Source organism: Mustelus asterias, chromosome 17 (genome assembly GCF_964213995.1).
Source record: "Mustelus asterias chromosome 17, sMusAst1.hap1.1, whole genome shotgun sequence".
Classification (NCBI taxonomy): Eukaryota; Metazoa; Chordata; class Chondrichthyes; order Carcharhiniformes; family Triakidae; genus Mustelus; species Mustelus asterias.
This window is the reverse complement of record NC_135817.1, coordinates 13,868,424-13,885,431: the sequence shown is the minus strand read 5'-3', so window position 1 is coordinate 13,885,431 and position 17,008 is coordinate 13,868,424. Positions and strand designations below refer to the sequence as shown.

At 46.1% G+C, this 17,008-nt stretch overlaps 1 protein-coding gene across 1 annotated transcript in view; it reads right to left on the bottom strand.

The window, feature by feature from the left end:
- Positions 1-1,214: 1,214 nt before the first annotated feature.
- Positions 1,215-17,008, bottom strand: part of plcxd2 (phosphatidylinositol-specific phospholipase C, X domain containing 2) — a 64,614-nt gene continuing 48,820 nt past the window's right edge. Inside the window, exons 3-4 of the mRNA XM_078231959.1 lie at positions 7,895-8,136; positions 1,215-3,866 (exon numbers count right to left, since the gene is read on the bottom strand). Of these exons, the coding sequence (XP_078088085.1) occupies positions 3,704-3,866; positions 7,895-8,136 (405 nt within the window). The 3' untranslated portion in view covers positions 1,215-3,703. The remainder of the gene's footprint in view (positions 3,867-7,894; positions 8,137-17,008) is intronic.

Below are 17,008 nucleotides of genomic sequence, written 5' to 3'. Positions count from 1 at the left end.
GTATTGCGTACAGTTCTGGTCGCCGCATTATAGGAAGGATGTGGAAGCATTGGAAAGGGTGCAGAGGAGATTTACCAGGATGTTGTCTGGTATGGTGGGAAGGTCTTATGAGGAAAGGCTGAGGGACTTGAGGCTGTTTTCGTTAGAGAGAAGGTTAACAGAGGCATATAAGATGATCAGAGGATTAGATAGGGTGGACAGTGAGAGCCTTTTCCCTCGGATGGTGATGGCTAGCACGAGGGGACTAGCTTTAAATTGAGGGGTGATAGATATCGGACAGAAGTCAGAGGTAGGTTCTTTACTCAGAGAGTAGTAAGGGCGTGGAATCCCCTGCCTGCAACAGTAGTGGACTTGCCAACATTAAGGGCATTTAAAGGGTCATTGGATAAACATATGGATGATATTGGAATAGTGTAGGTTAGATTGGCTTTAGATTGGTTTCACTGGTCGGCGCAACATCGAGGGCCGAAGAGCCTGTACTGCGCTGTAATGTTCTATGTTCCTTACCTGGTCTGCCCTATATGTGACTCCGAACTCTTAGGATGCCCTATCAACCACTTTAATCACATTTTAGTTTGAAGTTTCATTTGTGGTTTGTTTTTGGTTGAAGGGAGTATCTCTTTCAGGGGCTGCCCCTTTTACTTTGTCCTTCAGTTTGTTTTATCCAAAAGAGATGGAAGCCTTGGATTGAGAACACCTGGAGTTGCTGCTGCTACTGAACAGTCTTTGGCTCTACTAAATCTTTACTGGTGGAGGAATACTAACAGGGAGAACACTGCACAGAGCAACAGATTGGAAAGAGAGGCTGGGACTGCAGGTTAGGCCCTGGGACTGAACCTGCCTTCATATCTACAGCCTGCAGGACAGGGAGGAGGAGGGGGATTGCAGGGACTGGGACTGGGACTGAGTTTGGGCCTGCTGCCTTCAATTTCAACAGAAGCCTCGAGCCTGAGGCCTGGAGGCCATACAGCCTGTCAGAGAGAAAGGGCAATTAGGGATGGGCAGACAATGGTGGCCTTACCAGCAATGCCCACATCCGATGACTGAAAAAAATGGAAAGGAAGTCAAGTCCCCAGATCATTATCCTGGTTGACATGGATAACTAATCCAATGATAATGCCACTACACCAGGAACTGGAGATAATCCTGGAATCTGTAACTGCCAACAATGAATCATAGAAAAGTATGAAGGATGAGCTTCTCCCACTGCCTTTGACAAAGTTTAATAGAATGACCACAACGTAATATTTTGGTTCATGTGTACAAATAACAGAAATTTACAGTAAATATATCTTTTAACTGTACTTGGAAACTGACCATCATTTCATAAAAATACAATATATAATACTCGCGAAATCAATTTCTTTACAACTACCACTCACCTGTAAACATCTAATTCTTCAAATACCAATAAATACTCTGGAAAGACCAGAAATGATTGGAGAATCTAGTGATATACAACTCGTGGTCAATGCTAATCAATTCCAAATATTTCCTCCCAGTGGTGGGGTGAAAGGGTATTAAACATTGTAACATCCATTCAGGTTAGAAAGAGTTGGTTTGCGTTCTAACTGGTGAGGGCAGGTGGAACACCAACTGGATGGGCATTCCGTGTTCCAGGCAGCATGAGAGTGTTGGGGTGGAGGGGTCGGGTGCAGGAACTCACGTGACACAACCTCCCACAACTGGCCAGCTTCAGTGATCCTGAAGCACAGTTTTGCCTGCCCGCTGGACCTCCCCGGAATTATGGGCACACGATTTTCTACCCACTGGTGTTAATGGGTGATCGCTGTGGGCAAGGGCAATCTGCAATTACCCTGAAATCTCTGCAGTGGGGACCAGACCACAGGGGGCATCCTTGCAACATTTGGGCATATTAATGAAATCAGTCCCAATATTCATTGTTGCAATTGCATAGCTTAGTAAAAGTCACAGAGGTAGCAGTTAAATAAATATCACAAACAGTATTGTAAACACTCCTAACTAGTGAAACCTCATCATCCAGTGTCTGTTCCTTTCTTAAGGGTGAACCACTCATTGAAAAGAGTGAGGCAATTTTGTTTTTAAATGGTAAATAAATATTTGACGCACCGGCAGTAATTTCACCAAACACATCGTAACTTTGCAAAACAGTTGACCTCCGTACCTGTATGTGCATTTCATCTGGAGGCATCTATTCCAACATCAACAACACCATATAAGTTGTACACAAAAATAATGCCTGGCCAGATACTTTCAGCAGGGGGAGAGTTCCTCCTGTAGTTTGACCAACTTATACCCAAAACTCCAGAGGAAAAACTCAATTTAAAACTTAGCTTAAGACAGTTTTGTAATCAACAGACTTCTGTGCTGCTAAATGCAGAGTGAATTTTCTAAGCACATTCAGTTAACAATAGACGCATAAGTATTTTCTTAATTTAATTTAATTTTAATTTTCTTAAGTATTTTCTTAATTTACACTGAAGAGATGGACTGGAAAGGAACCAGTCAACCTTCCTCTATCCTCATCCTCATCGGTGGCACAATCGTTACACTGCTGCCTCACAGCGCCAGGGAATCAGGTTCAATTCTTGCCTTGGCTGACTGTCTGTGTGGAGTTTGCACATTCTCCCTGCGTCTGTGGGGTTTCTCCGGTTGCTCCAGTTTCCTCCCACAGTCCAAAGATGTGCGAGTTAGGTCGATTGGCCATGCTAAATTGTCTCTTAGTATCAGGGAGACTAGCCAAGATAAATACATGAGCTTATGGGGTTAGGGTCTGGGTGGGATTGTGGTCGGTGCAAACCCGATGGGCCAAATGGCCTCCTTCTGCACTGTAGGATTCTATGGTTCTATGCAATCCAGCGCTCTTAAGCACCAGTTTAAAGGAGCTCTTCCCCAAAGCTACACTGAGAGCACACTCTGATCTGATCACATCACATCGAACTTGATACAATCCCATTCCAGTCCATCCTGAAGTTACTTTACTGCAGTGCAGAACATCAATTTTACATTCATTTTGTTTGTCTTCCTTTAAGTAAAATTGAACAATTGCAATAGATATGGTGAGGCATTCAGATATTTTGTTCCCTGTTCAGTATGTTAACCTTTAATTTGATGATATATATACACACAAATGTCCAAATTACAACTAGTGATTGAGATTTAGGTAGCGTTGGAATGTATTTTTCACTGTTTTCAGTCAATCCCAATTTTTTTTAGATATTAATTTTTCAAAGCACCTTTGCAAAAACACCATGGTTTTAATAGTAATAATCATTGTTATTTAAAAATATAAATATATATTAAAATCATCATATCCATGGTCTTTTCCATTATAAATTTCGACATGGCCACAATAGACCTTGCCTGTGTAAACATAAACGTGTCACATTGGAATTACACCTTCCCACCAGTAGAGGTGCTCCAGTGCAAATACAGTGTGACTGGCTTTCATTCTCATTATTAATGAGGACTTAGGATTTTGGAATAGGAATACAAAAAAGACAGAATGTATGACTTTAAGATGGGAGTTCTGAATCCTGTCAGTTTGCACTGATGTGGAGTACTTGATGTCAGTGTCGATATGCGCGATCTTCTTGGAGATCCTCTCCACTTGGAGCACTGAACCAGTCTAATGCATCTGGAAACTACACTTGGTCGTGAGTCCCTATGAGCAATGAGATCAACGTGATTTTTTCCATCCTGGTTAAAATAAGGAAGTGTGCTAAATTTGTTCACGCTTGGCCCTGTCGTGCAGCAACAAGTTGTTTAACTTGATCACAGTCGTAGCAAAGTCAACAAGTTCTACAAAGTCAGACGTGATGATGTTGACACCATTCACACCGGGTTTCTGAGATTTCACCCAATTCATTATGGTGGGAAGATTTCTGTAAGGAAAGATTAAATACAGAAGATAAATGTTTAATATTGCTTACAAAAGCAGCCAATGCACAAATCTCCACATCTGAATTGGTTGAGGTGATTCACGTTTGACTTTTCTTTCTCTCCCTGTTAGAAATATCTGCCAAGCTTTTCTTGATCCTGGGATAAAACTTGGAAACAACCATGTGAGAATCTCAGGTTTTGGATTTTTGGATTTGATGATAGTTCTGTTTTGCTTTATTTTTCCCATTTTGTTTAAATGTACAATGGTCCACCTAGTGGATGGGCCCAGAACTGACAAGGCTGCAACTGACACATTCAAAAGATAGATAGTTGCATAGAAGAATCATAGAAACCCTACAGTGCAGAAGGAGGCCATTCGGCCCATCGAGTCTGCACCGACCACAGTCCCACCCAGGCCCTACCCCCACATATTTTACCCGCTCATCCCTCTAACCTACACATCCCAGGACTCTAAGGGGCAATTTTTTAACCTGGCCAATCAACCTAACCCGCACATCTTTGGACTGTGGGAGGAAACCGGAGCACCCGGAGGAAACCCACGCAGACACGAGGAGAATGTGCAAACTCCACACAGACAGTGACCCGAGCATCGAACCCAGGACCCTGGAGCTGTGAAGCAGCAGTGCTAACCACTGTGCTACGGTGCCGCATCTAACAAACAAACCTCTTTCTCAAAGCCATACTCACCAGAAGATAAATGTATTCCAATTACTTGTCCCCTATTTACACAACAATCCTATGGAACAAGATTGTTCAGTACTTCATAATGCAAAGTGCTGAGTTGCAGCGACTCTGTATTAGTTCCCCCCATGTCTTTAGCTCCAGAATTGACTATTCCAGCATTTCCCTTGCAGGTCTCACACACACCTCCATCAACTTGAATTCATCTAAATCTCGGCCATCATTATCCAAACGCCTTTCAGAACGTCTTCCCCCATCATCTTGGTTATTGCTACATTGGCTCCAAGTGTGTGACAACACCTCAATTTTAAAATTCACATCCTTGATTTCAATTGCTCCGACGACCCTGCCTGTCCTTCTCATGGTGACCTCCTCCAGCCTCTCAATTCTCCGACACCTCTGCACTCCAATCCCAGTCCCTTGTGCATTCCCGATTTTAATCACTCCATCACTGCCGGCCATACCTTCATCTGCCTGGGCCCCAATCTCAGGAATTCTCTCCCAAAACCTCTCCACCTCATCCTCCCTGTCCCTCTCCTCCCTCCACCTCACCCTCCCTGTCCCTCTCCTCCCTCCACCTCACCCTCCCTGTCCCTCTCCTCCCTCCACCTCACCCTCCCTGTCCCTCTCCTCCCTCCACCTCACCCTCCCTGTCCCTCTCCTCCCTCCACCTCACCCTCCCTGTCCCTCTCCTCCCTCCACCTCACCCTCCCTGTCCCTCTCCTCCCTCCACCTCACCCTCCCTGTCCCTCTCCTCCCTCCACCTCACCCTCCCTGTCTCTCTCCTCCCTCCACCTCACCCTCCCTGTCTCTCTCCTCCCTCTACCTCATCCTCCCTGTCCCTCTCCTCCCTCCACCTCACCCTCCCTGTCCCTCTCCTCCCTCCACCTCACCCTCCCTGTCTCTCTCCTCCCTCCACCTCATCCTCCCTGTCCCTCTCCTCCCTCCACCTCACCCTCCCTGTCCCTCTCCTCCCTCCACCTCACCCTCCCTGTCCCTCTCCTCCCTCCGCCTCACCCTCCCTGTCCCTCTTCTCCCTCCGCCTCACCCTCCTCATCTGATTCACTCATTAAAACCTACCTCTATGACCAAAGCTGGCCTGATAATCCACCGTGTCTCAGAGTCCTAATAACCCCTGTGAAATTACTCAGTTAATGGTAGGGCGTTGGGGAGAGTTCCAGAACAAAGAGATGTAGGGATACATGTTCATAGCTCCTTGAAAGTGGAGTCACAGGTGGACAGAGTGGTGAAGAAGGCATTCGGCATGCTTGGTTTCATCGGTCAGAGCATTGAATACAGGAGTTGGGACGTCTTGTTGAAGTTGTACAAGACATTGGTAAGGCCACACTTAGAATACTGTGTGCAATTCTGGTCACCCTATTATAGAAAGGATATTATTAAGCTAGAAAGAGTGCAGAAAAGATTTACTAGGATGCTACCGGGACTTGATGGATTGAGTTATATGGAGAGGCTGAATAGACTGGGACTTTTTTCTCTGGAGCGTAGGAGGCTGAGGGGTGACCTTATAGAAGTCTATAAAATAATGAGGGGCATAGACAAGGTAGATAGTCTATATCTTTTCCCAAAGGTAGGGGAGTCTAAAACTAGAGGGCATAGGTTTAAGGTGAGAGGAGAGAGATACAAAAGTGTCCAGAGGGGCAATTTTTTTCACACAGAGGGTGGTGAGTGTCTGGAACAAGCTGCCAGAGGTAGTAGTAGAGGCGGGTACAATTTTATCTTTTAAAAACCATTTAGATAGTTACATGGGTACGATGGGTATAGAGGGATATGGGCCAAATGCGGGCAATTAGGATTAGTTTAGGGGTTTTAAAAAAAAAGGGCGGCATGGACAAGTTGGGCCGAAGGGCCTGTTTCCATGCTGTAAACCTCTATGACTCTATGACTCTAAATTTCTTGGCGATTTTAACATGTTAAAGGTATGATACGAATATAAATAATTGTGCTAAATACTTCACCTGCAGTCCCCCAACTGTACTATTCAAATGCTGCCTACATTAACAACAAAATTGAGGTTTATTTTGATTGAGGTATTCAAACCATGAGGATTCAGGACAGTTTTCTGTGTGTTTAATCTTTAATGCATTGTTGGGGTGGCTGACTGGGCCAGCATTTATTGCCCATCCTAAGTGCCCTTGAACTGAATTCTCGCTCAGCCACTTCAGAGGACAGTTAAGAGTCAACCACACTGCTGTGGGTTTGGAGTCTCATGTAGACCAGACTGGGTAAGGATGGCAGATTTCCTCCCCGAAAGGACATTAGTGAACCAGATGGGTTTTTACAACAACCAACAATGGTTTCATGGTGACCAGGGCTGAGATTAGTTTTACGTTACAGGTTTATTAATTGAATTTAAATTCCACAAGCTGCTCTGCTGGGATTTAGACGACAGCCCGGCAGAACATGATTGTTCACAATGAAGAGTGCATTGCAGGAAATCTCATGGGGGTGGTTTGAACCCATGTCCCCACAGCATGAGAATGGGCCACTGGATTACTGGTCCAGTGACATTACCACTGCACCACAGCCTGCCCTTAACGAGTAAGTCAAGAAAAACTGTTCCCATTGGGGGAGGGCACAGATTTAAGGAAATTGGCTGAGGCAGCAATGGCAACACGAGGAGAAACTTTTTCACACAGCGAGTGGTTAGGATCTGGAATGCATTGTGTGAGAGTGTGGAGGAGACAGATTCACACAGCGAGTGGTTGGGATCTGGAATGCATTGTGTGAGAGTGTGGAGGAGACAGATTCACACAGCGAGTGGTTAGGATCTGGAATGCATTGTGTGAGAGTGTGGAGGAGACAGATTCACACAGCGAGTGGTTAGGATCTGGAATGTACTGTCTGAGAATGTGGTGGAGATAGATTCATACAGTGAGCGGTTAGGATCTCGAATGTACTGTCAGAGAGTGTGGTGGAGACAGATTCATACAGTGAATGCTTAGCATCTGGAATGCACTGTCTGAGAGTGTGGTGGAGATAGATCCAAACGAGGCTTTCAAAAAGGAATTGGATCATTATCTGAAAAGGGAGAATGTTCAGGGTTACGGGGAGAAGGTGGGGGTGATCCACAGCTCATTTGGAGAGCTGGTGCAAACACCACGGGCCAGTTGGCCACTTTCTTTGTTATAATTGTGTAATTTGCTGAAACAACAATTGAATAAGAGAACCTAACAGCACTAGTATCCTGATGGGACAAGAGGGATGGATCCTTTTCCAACTCTGCATATTCTGCCTTTTTTTCTCATTTTCTTTAGTTTGATGAAAAATGAAGATGAGCACTCAGAATAGCAGCAGATTGCAAACCAGCCTTGCGACAAGAGAATCTCGAAGTCCAACGATCAGTCCTCGAATGACCGTTTTGGTTTGAGGCGTCAGAATAGCCTGCGACACGTGAAAGGTTCCTCGCTTTGCCCGCTCATTCAACGTCGTCTCCAGGAACTGCACCAATTTCTGTGCATCGGTGGTGTTTGCCCAAGGGGCTGGCATCTGGTTCCCTGGCCAGAGGAAAGGAAAGTCGTGCGCCATGGGGTGGTGGTAAAAGACGAGTACCTGTTTTTTTATCACGGGAAGAGAACAAGAGAGTTAGCAAGACAGGCTACATGGGAATCAGGAGCATTAGACCAGTTAGAGCATCACTCAGCACTAACTAACTAAACCAGAACAGTGAACCACTATTCAGTGTTAGAATCTGGAAAGCCGCCTGAAGGATGATACCTGAACCATTCTTAAGCCATTCTTACATTTATTTACATAGTGAAACATTACAAGCACATGTCTCCGAACTCAACTATGCCAGTTGCAGTAAGTTTCTCTTTATATGAGCTCAAGTGAAACCCCAAGCAATGACCCCCCACCTGCACACAATTAAACACAACTGATAATTATCAGATACTTCTTTTCATTACATTCTGTGCAAATTGTTTCTCTTGTGACTTCTGAAATTCCCTCCTTAAACCTCTTCACCCCTCCCTCTCCTCCTTCAAGATGATTCTCTTGGAGAGGCTTGAGTATTGGCCCTTAATATAGCTTGGTGCCACGTTCTGTTTAATAATGTTTCTGTGGTGTTTTCAAAGGTGCTGTATAATGGCAGTGTTGTTATTGTTACTGACCAACAAAAAGACTTGCATTTATGCAAGGTTGGTGGATTTGTGGATAGCAATGAGGACCATCAGAGGATACAGCAGGATATAGATCAGTTGGAGGCTTGGGCGGAGAGATGGCAGATGGAGTTTAATCCGGACAAATGTGAGGTAATGCATTTTGGAAAGTCTAATACAGATAGGAAATATACAGTAAATGGCAGAACCCTTAAGAGTATTGAGAAGCAAAGGGATCTGGGTGTACAGGTACACAGGTCACTGAAAGTGGCAATGCAGATGGAGAAGGTAGTCAAGAAGGCATACAGCATGCTTGCCTTCATCGGCCGGGGTATTGAGTTTAAAAATTGGCAAGTCATGTTGAAGTTTTATAGAACCTTAGTTAGGCCGCATTTGGAATATAGTGTTCAATTCTGGTCGCCACACTACCAGAAAGATGTGGAGGCTTTGGAGAGGGTACAGAAAAGATTTACCAGGATGTTGCCTGGTATGGAGGGCATTAGCTATGAGGAGAGGTTGGAGAAACTTGGTTTGTTCTCACTGGAACAGCGGAGGTTGAGGGGCGACCTGTAGAAGTCTACAAGATTATGAGAGGTATGGACAGAGTGGATAGTCAGAAGCTTTTTCCCGGGGTGGAAGAGTCAATTACTAGGGGGCACAGGTTTAAGGTGCGAGGGGCAAGGTTTAAAGGAGATGTACGAGGCAGATTTTTTACACAGAGGGTGGTGGGTGCCTGGAACCCGTTGCCGGGGGAGATAGTGGAAGCGGATACGGGAGTGACATTTAAGGGGCATCTTGACAAATACATGAATAGGATGGGAATAGAGGGATATGGTCCCCAGAAGGGTAGGGGGTTTTAGTTAAGTCAGGCAGCATGGTCGGTGCTAGAGGGCCGAAGGGCCTGTTCCTGTGCTGTAATGTTCTTTGTTCTATATTGCACCTCACATGACTTCAGGACTTCGCAAATTTCTTTGGGAGTGAGACAGACTGAACTGCTCTACAGAGAGCCGGCATGGGACTCAATGGGCTGAATGGCCTCCTTGTATGCGGTAATGGCTCAATGACAACTGAAGAAGTATATTTGAAGTTGTCACTCTTTAATAGAGTCAGCAAAGTCCTCAACAATGAAAGCAATGTTTTAATGGGGCCCTCACCAATGCCCATTTTAAACAAGGATCCATTGTGTGAGTGAGAAATCTCATGGACTGCATTAACCCATATCCATTGGAAAGAGCTGGCATTTGTACTTGCGCCTTTGGTTTGCTGAATACCCTAAAATACTGGCTCAGAACGGAAAGGGGGAGAGCAGGAGAACAATAGTCATTGGGGACTCGTTAGTTAGAGGGATAGATAGGAGGTTCTGTGGCAGCGAAAGAGACTCACGGATGGTATGTTGCCTCCCGGGTGCCAGGGTCTTGGACCGTGTTTTCAGGATCCTTAAGTGGGAGGGGGAACAGTCACAGGTCACGGTACACATCGGTACCAACGACATAGGTAAGAGAAGGGACAGGGATTTAAAACAGGAATTTAGGGAGCTAGGGTGGAAGCTGAGAGCCAAGGCAAACCATGTTGTCACCTCTGGTTTGTTGCCGGTGCCACGTGCTAGCGAGTTGAGGAACAGGGAGAGAGTGCAGATAAACACGTGGCTGCAGGGATGGTGTAGGAGAGAGGATTTCAGTTACATGGATAATTGGAGCACATTCTGGGGAAGGTGGGACCTGTACAAACTGGACGGGTTGCACCTGAACCAGAGGGGCACCAATATCCTGGGAGGGAAATTTGCTACGGCTCTTCGGGGGGGTTTAAACTAATTTGTCAGGTGGATGGGAAAAGGAGCTGTAGTCCAGAAGCCAGTGTTGAGTGTAGTGAGGGACTGAGGAAGGTATCGAGGTCGCAGGAGTGTACCGGCAGACAGGAAGGTGGGATGCAAGGCAAGGAACATCCGGAATAAGGTAGGTGAACTTGGAGCGTGGATTGGTACTTGGGACTACGGTGTTGTGGCCAACACGGAGACATGGTTAGAACAGGGACAGGGATGGTTGTTGGAAGCTCCGGGGTATAGATGTTTCAGTAAGAGTAGAGAAGGTGGTAAAAGAGGTGGAGGAGTAGCATTGTTAATCAAGGATAGTTTAACGGCTGCAGAAAGGCAGTTCGAGGGGGATCTGCCGACTGAGGTAAAATGGGCTGAAGTTAGAAATAGGAAAGGAGCGGTCACGTTGTTAGGAGTTTTCTATAGGCTCCCAAATAGAAATAGAGGTGTGGAGGAAGAAATTGCAAAGCAGATTATGGATAGGTATGGCGGTCACAGGGTAGTTGTCATGGGTGACTTTAACTTTCCAAATATTGATTGGAACCTTTATAGGTCGAATAGTTCGGATGGGGCAGCTTTTGTACAGTGTGTGCAGGAGGGTTTCCTGACACAATATGTGGATAGGCCGACAAGAGGTGGGGCCACATTGGATTTGGTACTGGGTAATGAACCGGGCCAAGTGTTAGATTTGGTTGTGGGAGAGCACTTTGGAGATAGTGACCATAACTCGGTGTCTTTCATTATTGCAATGGAAAGGGATAGGGCCATACGGCACGGCAAGGTTTATAATTGGGGGAGGGATAGTTATGATGCGATTAGGCAGGAATTAGGGAGCATAAGATGGGAACAGAAACTGTCAGGGAAAGGCACAAATGAAAAGTGGAGCTTGTTCAAGGAACAAATACTGCGTGTCCTTGATAGGCATGTCCCTGTCAAGCAGGGAGGAAATGGCCGAGTGAGGGAACCATGATTCACAAAAGAGGTTGAATGTCTTGTCAAGAGGAAAAAGGAAGCATATGTAAGGATGAGAAACAAGGTTCAGTTGGGTCGCTTGAGGGGCACAAGGTAGCAAGGAATGAGCTAAAGAAAAAGGGCTTCGGAGAGCTAGGAGGGGGCATGAGAAGTCCTTGGCGGGTCAGATCAAGGAAAACCCCAAGGCCTTTTACTCTTATGTGAGAAATAAAAGAATGACCAGGGTGAGGGTAGGGCCGGTCAAGGACAGTAGTGGGAACTTGTGCATGGAGTCAGTAGAGATAGGAGAGGCGATGAATGAATACTTTTCTTCAGTGTTCACCAAGGAGCGGGACCATGTTTTTGAGGATGAGAGTGTGATACAGGCTGATAGGCTGGAGGAGGTAGATGTTCTGAGGGAAGATGTATTAGCAATTTTGAAAAACCTGAGGGTCGATAAGTCCCCTGGGCCAGATGAGATATATCCTAGGATTCTTTGGGAGGCAAGGGATGAGATTGCAGAGCCTTTGGCTTTGATCTTTGGGTCCTCACTGTCCATGGGGATAGTGCCAGAGGACCGGAGAGTGGCGAATGTTGTTCCTCTGTTCAAGAAAGGAAATAGGAATGACCCTGGTAATTATAGGCCAGTAAGTCTTACTTCGGTGGTCGGTAAGTTAATGGAAAAGGTCCTGAGGGATAGGATTTATAACCATTTGGAAAGATGCAGCTTAATCCGGGATAGTCAACACGGATTCGTGAAGGATAAGTCTTGCCTCACAAATTTGATTGAATTCTTTGAGGAGGTAACTAAGTGTGTAGATGAAGGTAGTGCAGTTGATGTCATATACATGGATTTTAGTAAGGCGTTTGATAAGGTCCCCCATGGTCGGCTCATGAAGAAAGTAAGGAGGTGTGGGATAGAGGGAAAGTCGGCCGATTGGATAAGTAACTGGCTATCTCATAGAAGACAGAGGGTGGTGGTGGATGGAAAATTTTCAGACTGGAGACCAGTTACCAGCAGTGTACCACAGGGATCAGTGCTGGGTCCTCTGCTATTTGTGATTTTTTTTTGAAGGGTGGATCAGTAAATTTGCTGATGACACCAAGATTGGTGGAGTCGTGGATGAGGTGGAGGGCTGTTGTAGGCTGCAAAGAGACATTGATAGGATGCAGAGCTGCGCCGAAAAATGGCAGATGGAGTTTAACCCTGATAAGTGCGAGGTGATTCATTTTGGTAGGACAAATTTGAATGCGGATTACAGGCAGGGTTCTGAGGAATGTGGAGGAACAGAGAGATCTTGAGGTTCATATCCACCGATTTCCACAGAAGGTTGTCACTCAAGTGGATAGAGCTGTGAAGAAGACCTAAGTGTGTTAGCGTTTATTAACAGGGGGTTTGAGTTTAAGAGCCGTGGGGTTATGCTGCAACTGTACAGGACCTTGGTGAGTCCACATTTGGAATATTGTGTGCAGTTCTGGTCACCTCACTATAAGAAGGATGTGGAAGCATTGGAGAGAGTGCAAAGGAGATTTACCAGGATGCTGCCTGGTTTGGAGGGTAGGTCTTATGAGGAAAGGTTGAGGGAGCTAGGGCTTTTCTCTTTAGAGTGGAGGAGGTTGAGAGGTGACTTAATGGAGGTTTATAAGATGATGAGGGGGATAGATAGAGTGGACATTCAGAGACTGTTACTAGGGGGCATAACTATAAGGTTCATGGTGGGAGATATAGGAGGGATGTCTGAGGTAGGTTCTTTACTCAGAGAGTGGTTGGGGTGTGGAATGGACTGCCTGCTGTGATCGTGGAGTCGGACACTTTAGGAACTTTCAAGCGGTTATTGGATAGGCACATGGAGCACACCAGAATGACAGGGAGTGGGATAGCTTGATCTTGGTTTCGGACAAAGCTCGGTATAACATCGAGGGCCGAAGGGCCTGTACTGTGCTGTACTGTTCTATGTTCTATACTGCATAGCCAATCAATTACATCATAGAAGCGGACTTCATAGAATCCCAACAGTGCAGAAGGAGGCCATTCGGCCCATCAAGTGTGCACCAACTCTCCGACATGGCATCTTACCCAGGCCTTTTCTTCCCCCACCCTGTAACGCCGCACATGTGCCATTGCTCATCTTTGGTCACTTAGCATGGCTAATCCACCTAACCTGCACATCTTGGCACTGTGGGAGGAAACCAGGGCACCTGGAGGAAACCCACGCAAACATGGGGAGAATGTGCAAACTCCACACAGACAGTCATCCAAGGACAAAAACAACATTGGGGACAGAAGCCTTGACTGGAAAAGAGGCTCAAATGCCAAGTTGCAAGAAAGATGGCAGGGATGGGTTCAGACAATAGGCTGAAGGATTCTGAAGAGGAAAGGGAATTTGGGAGTGGGACAGTTGTTTTCAAAATCAGAGGGGTCAACAATGAGCTTTTTAAAGGTGAGTGGGTGATGATGACACGGCGAGGGTCAGCATTGGAGGAGAGGGAGCTCTTAACAACATTAAATAACAGAGTGGTCGGGAGAGGGGGTGCCAAGTGGGCACCTTACAAAGACAGCATAGTCTATGGCACAAAGGAAGGAAGCTGGAAGCCCAATTGGAGGCCCCACAGAAATGTCTAAACAGCAGCCCCATCAGGACATCTGGGCATTGCTGGGGGAGTGAGAGCTTTAAAAAAGACCTTTCTCTTGACAGCTTCCTTCTTCAGCTGAAATAAAAAGCAGTGCAATACTGTGAGCAGACACAGAATGGAGGGATAACACCCCATTGAAAGACAGCCTGTAGTTACTACTCAGCCCCATGGAGCCTTTCAATCCTAATGCTGACATTTATTGCAAGCTGCAATGTTCTGCTAACCTCCCAGCAATAAACTGCCTTCACGGAGGTAACGGCTGAGGTGATGGGGGCAGCACAACACTCCAATGGCGGAAAAGAGTCTCGCCTACAGAAAATAGCCCCTAACTGGAGCCTTAATTGACTGCCTGGGTAACGCAGTTTGTTGCCACTCCTGAGAAATCCCCCAGGAGGGAAAAGTGTCAGCGGGCACCATTCCAACAGGGTTTCCTTGCCCCTCCAAAATGGTCTCCATGAAACCAGGAAATTCAGCACTGTCACTCCGCCTGAGCCCTGTCTTAGTCTGAATTGGACCAGTTGTGAACTGGTTCACAATCTTGTCATTTTTGTTCCTAAGCTGAGCATCCAACATAGCCCAGGGAATTACTTACGCGAGGACTGCGGCACAGAGGTTCGCACTGCTGCCTCACAGCGCCAGGGTCCCAGGTTCATTTCCGGCCTTGGCTCACTGTCTGTGTGGAGTTTGCACATTCTCCCCGTGTCTGCGTGGGTTTCCTCCGGGTGCTCTGGTTTCCTCCCACAGTCCAAAGATGTGTGGGTTAGGTGGATTGGCCATGCTAAATTGGCCCTAGTGTCAGGGGAATTAGCAGGGTAAATGCATGGGGTTCTGGGGATAGGGCCTGGGTGTGATTGTGGTCGGTACAGACTCAATGGGCCGAATGGCCTCCTTCTGCACTGTAGGGATTCTATGATTCCAAGACTTATTCTTGAATGCCCCAATGTATTAAATTCAAAAAGTATACGACTTGACAATATCCACAAGATCAAAATACTTCCAGTTCCGTAATGTCATCCATCTCCACATCGATCTTTATCAATCTGATACTCAAGCACTTTGTTACCTATAGACTAATTTTTTCATTTGCTCATTGTCATGGCTAACAAATTTGATTGAATTTTTTGGGGAGGTGATCAGGTGTATGGATCAGGAAGTGCAGTTGTTGTCGTTTATATGGATTTCAGCAAAGCCTTTGACAAGGTCCCACAAGAGAGACTGATAAAGAAAGTAAAAGCACATGGGATCCAGGGTAACTGAGCAAGTTGAATCCAAAGCTGGCTTGGTGGTTGGAGACAGAGGGTGATGTTAGAAGGCTGTTTGAGTCACCAGAGGCTGGTATCCATTGGTGTCCTACACGGTTCAGTACTGGGTCCTTTATTATTCATGATTATACTTAAACAATATAAATGAGAATGTGGCAGTGGGGTGGTAGGGTGGGTTAATAGTGAGGCAGAAGTTCTTAGGTTACAGGAAGATATAGATGCATTAGTGAGATGGGCAGATCAGTGGTAGATGGAATTTAACCCTGAAAAGGCGTGAGGTGATGCACTTTGGAAGGAGTAACAAGACAAGGAAGTACTCAATGAATGGCAGGAGGGTAGCTCAGAGGAACAGAGGGATCTTGGGGTACTTATTCACAGATTCCTGAAGGCGGCAGGACAGGTTAATAAGATAGTTACGAAGGCATACCTTGCCTTTATCAGTCATGGCATAGATTATAAGAGCAATGAGGTAATGTACAAAAAGCTGTACAAAATTTTTGTGAGGCCACAGCTGGAATACTGTGTGCACTTCTGGTCATCTCACTATAGGAAGAGTGTGATTGCACTGGAGAGGGTACAGAGGGTGTTGTCTGGAATGAAGCATTTGAGCTATAAAGAGAGACTGGATAAGCATGGATTGTTTTCTTTCGAGCAGAGAAGGCTGAGGGGGGACCTGACTGAGGTGTACGAGATTATGAGAGGTTTTGAAAGGGTGAAGAGGAAGCAGCTGTTCCCCTCAGATGAAGGGTCAATAACGAGGGGGCATAAAGGTGAGGGGCAGGAGGTTTAGAGGGATTTGAGGAAAAATCTCTTTCACTCAGAGGATGGTGGGAGTCTGGAATGCGCTGTCTAGGAGGGTGGTAGAGGCAGGAAACCTCACAACCTTTAAAAAATACGTGGATGAGCATTTGAAATGTCAAAACATTCAAGACTATCGGCCCAGTGCTGACCTGCTCTGCAGCTACAGTATTTATATGGCGAGTCCAGTTCAGTTTCTGGTCAATGGTAACCCCCAGGATGGTGATAGTGAGGCATTCAGTGATGGTAATGCTATTGGATGTCAAGGGGCGATGGTTAGAATCTCCCTTGTTAGAGATAGTCATTGGCTGGTACTTGCATGGCGCAAATGTTACTTGCCACTTGTCATCCCAAACCTGGATATTGTCCAGGTCTTGATGCATTTGTGCATGGATTGCTTCATATATAAAGTGTCACCAATGGTACTGAACATTGTATGTCATCAGCGAACATCCCCCCTTCTGACCTTATGATGGAAGGAAGGTCATTGATGAAGCAGCTGAAGATGGTTGGGCCTAGGACACGACCCTGAGGAACTCCTGCAGTGATGTCCTGAAGCTGAAATTATTGATCTCCAACCACTACAACCATCTTCAGTTGTCCCAGGTATGATTCCAACCAGCACAGAGTTCCCCCCCCCCTGATTCCCATTGACTCCAGTTTTGCTAGGGCTCCTTGATGCCACACTCTCACCTCACGAGTTCAGCTCTTTTGTCCGTGTTTGGTTCACGGCTGTAATGAGGTCAGGAACTGAGTGACCCTGGCGGAACCCAAACTGAGCGTCCGTGAGCAGGTTATTGATGAGTGGGTGCCTCATGACGACACTGTTGATGACCCCTTCCATCATTTTACTGATGATCAAGAGTAGC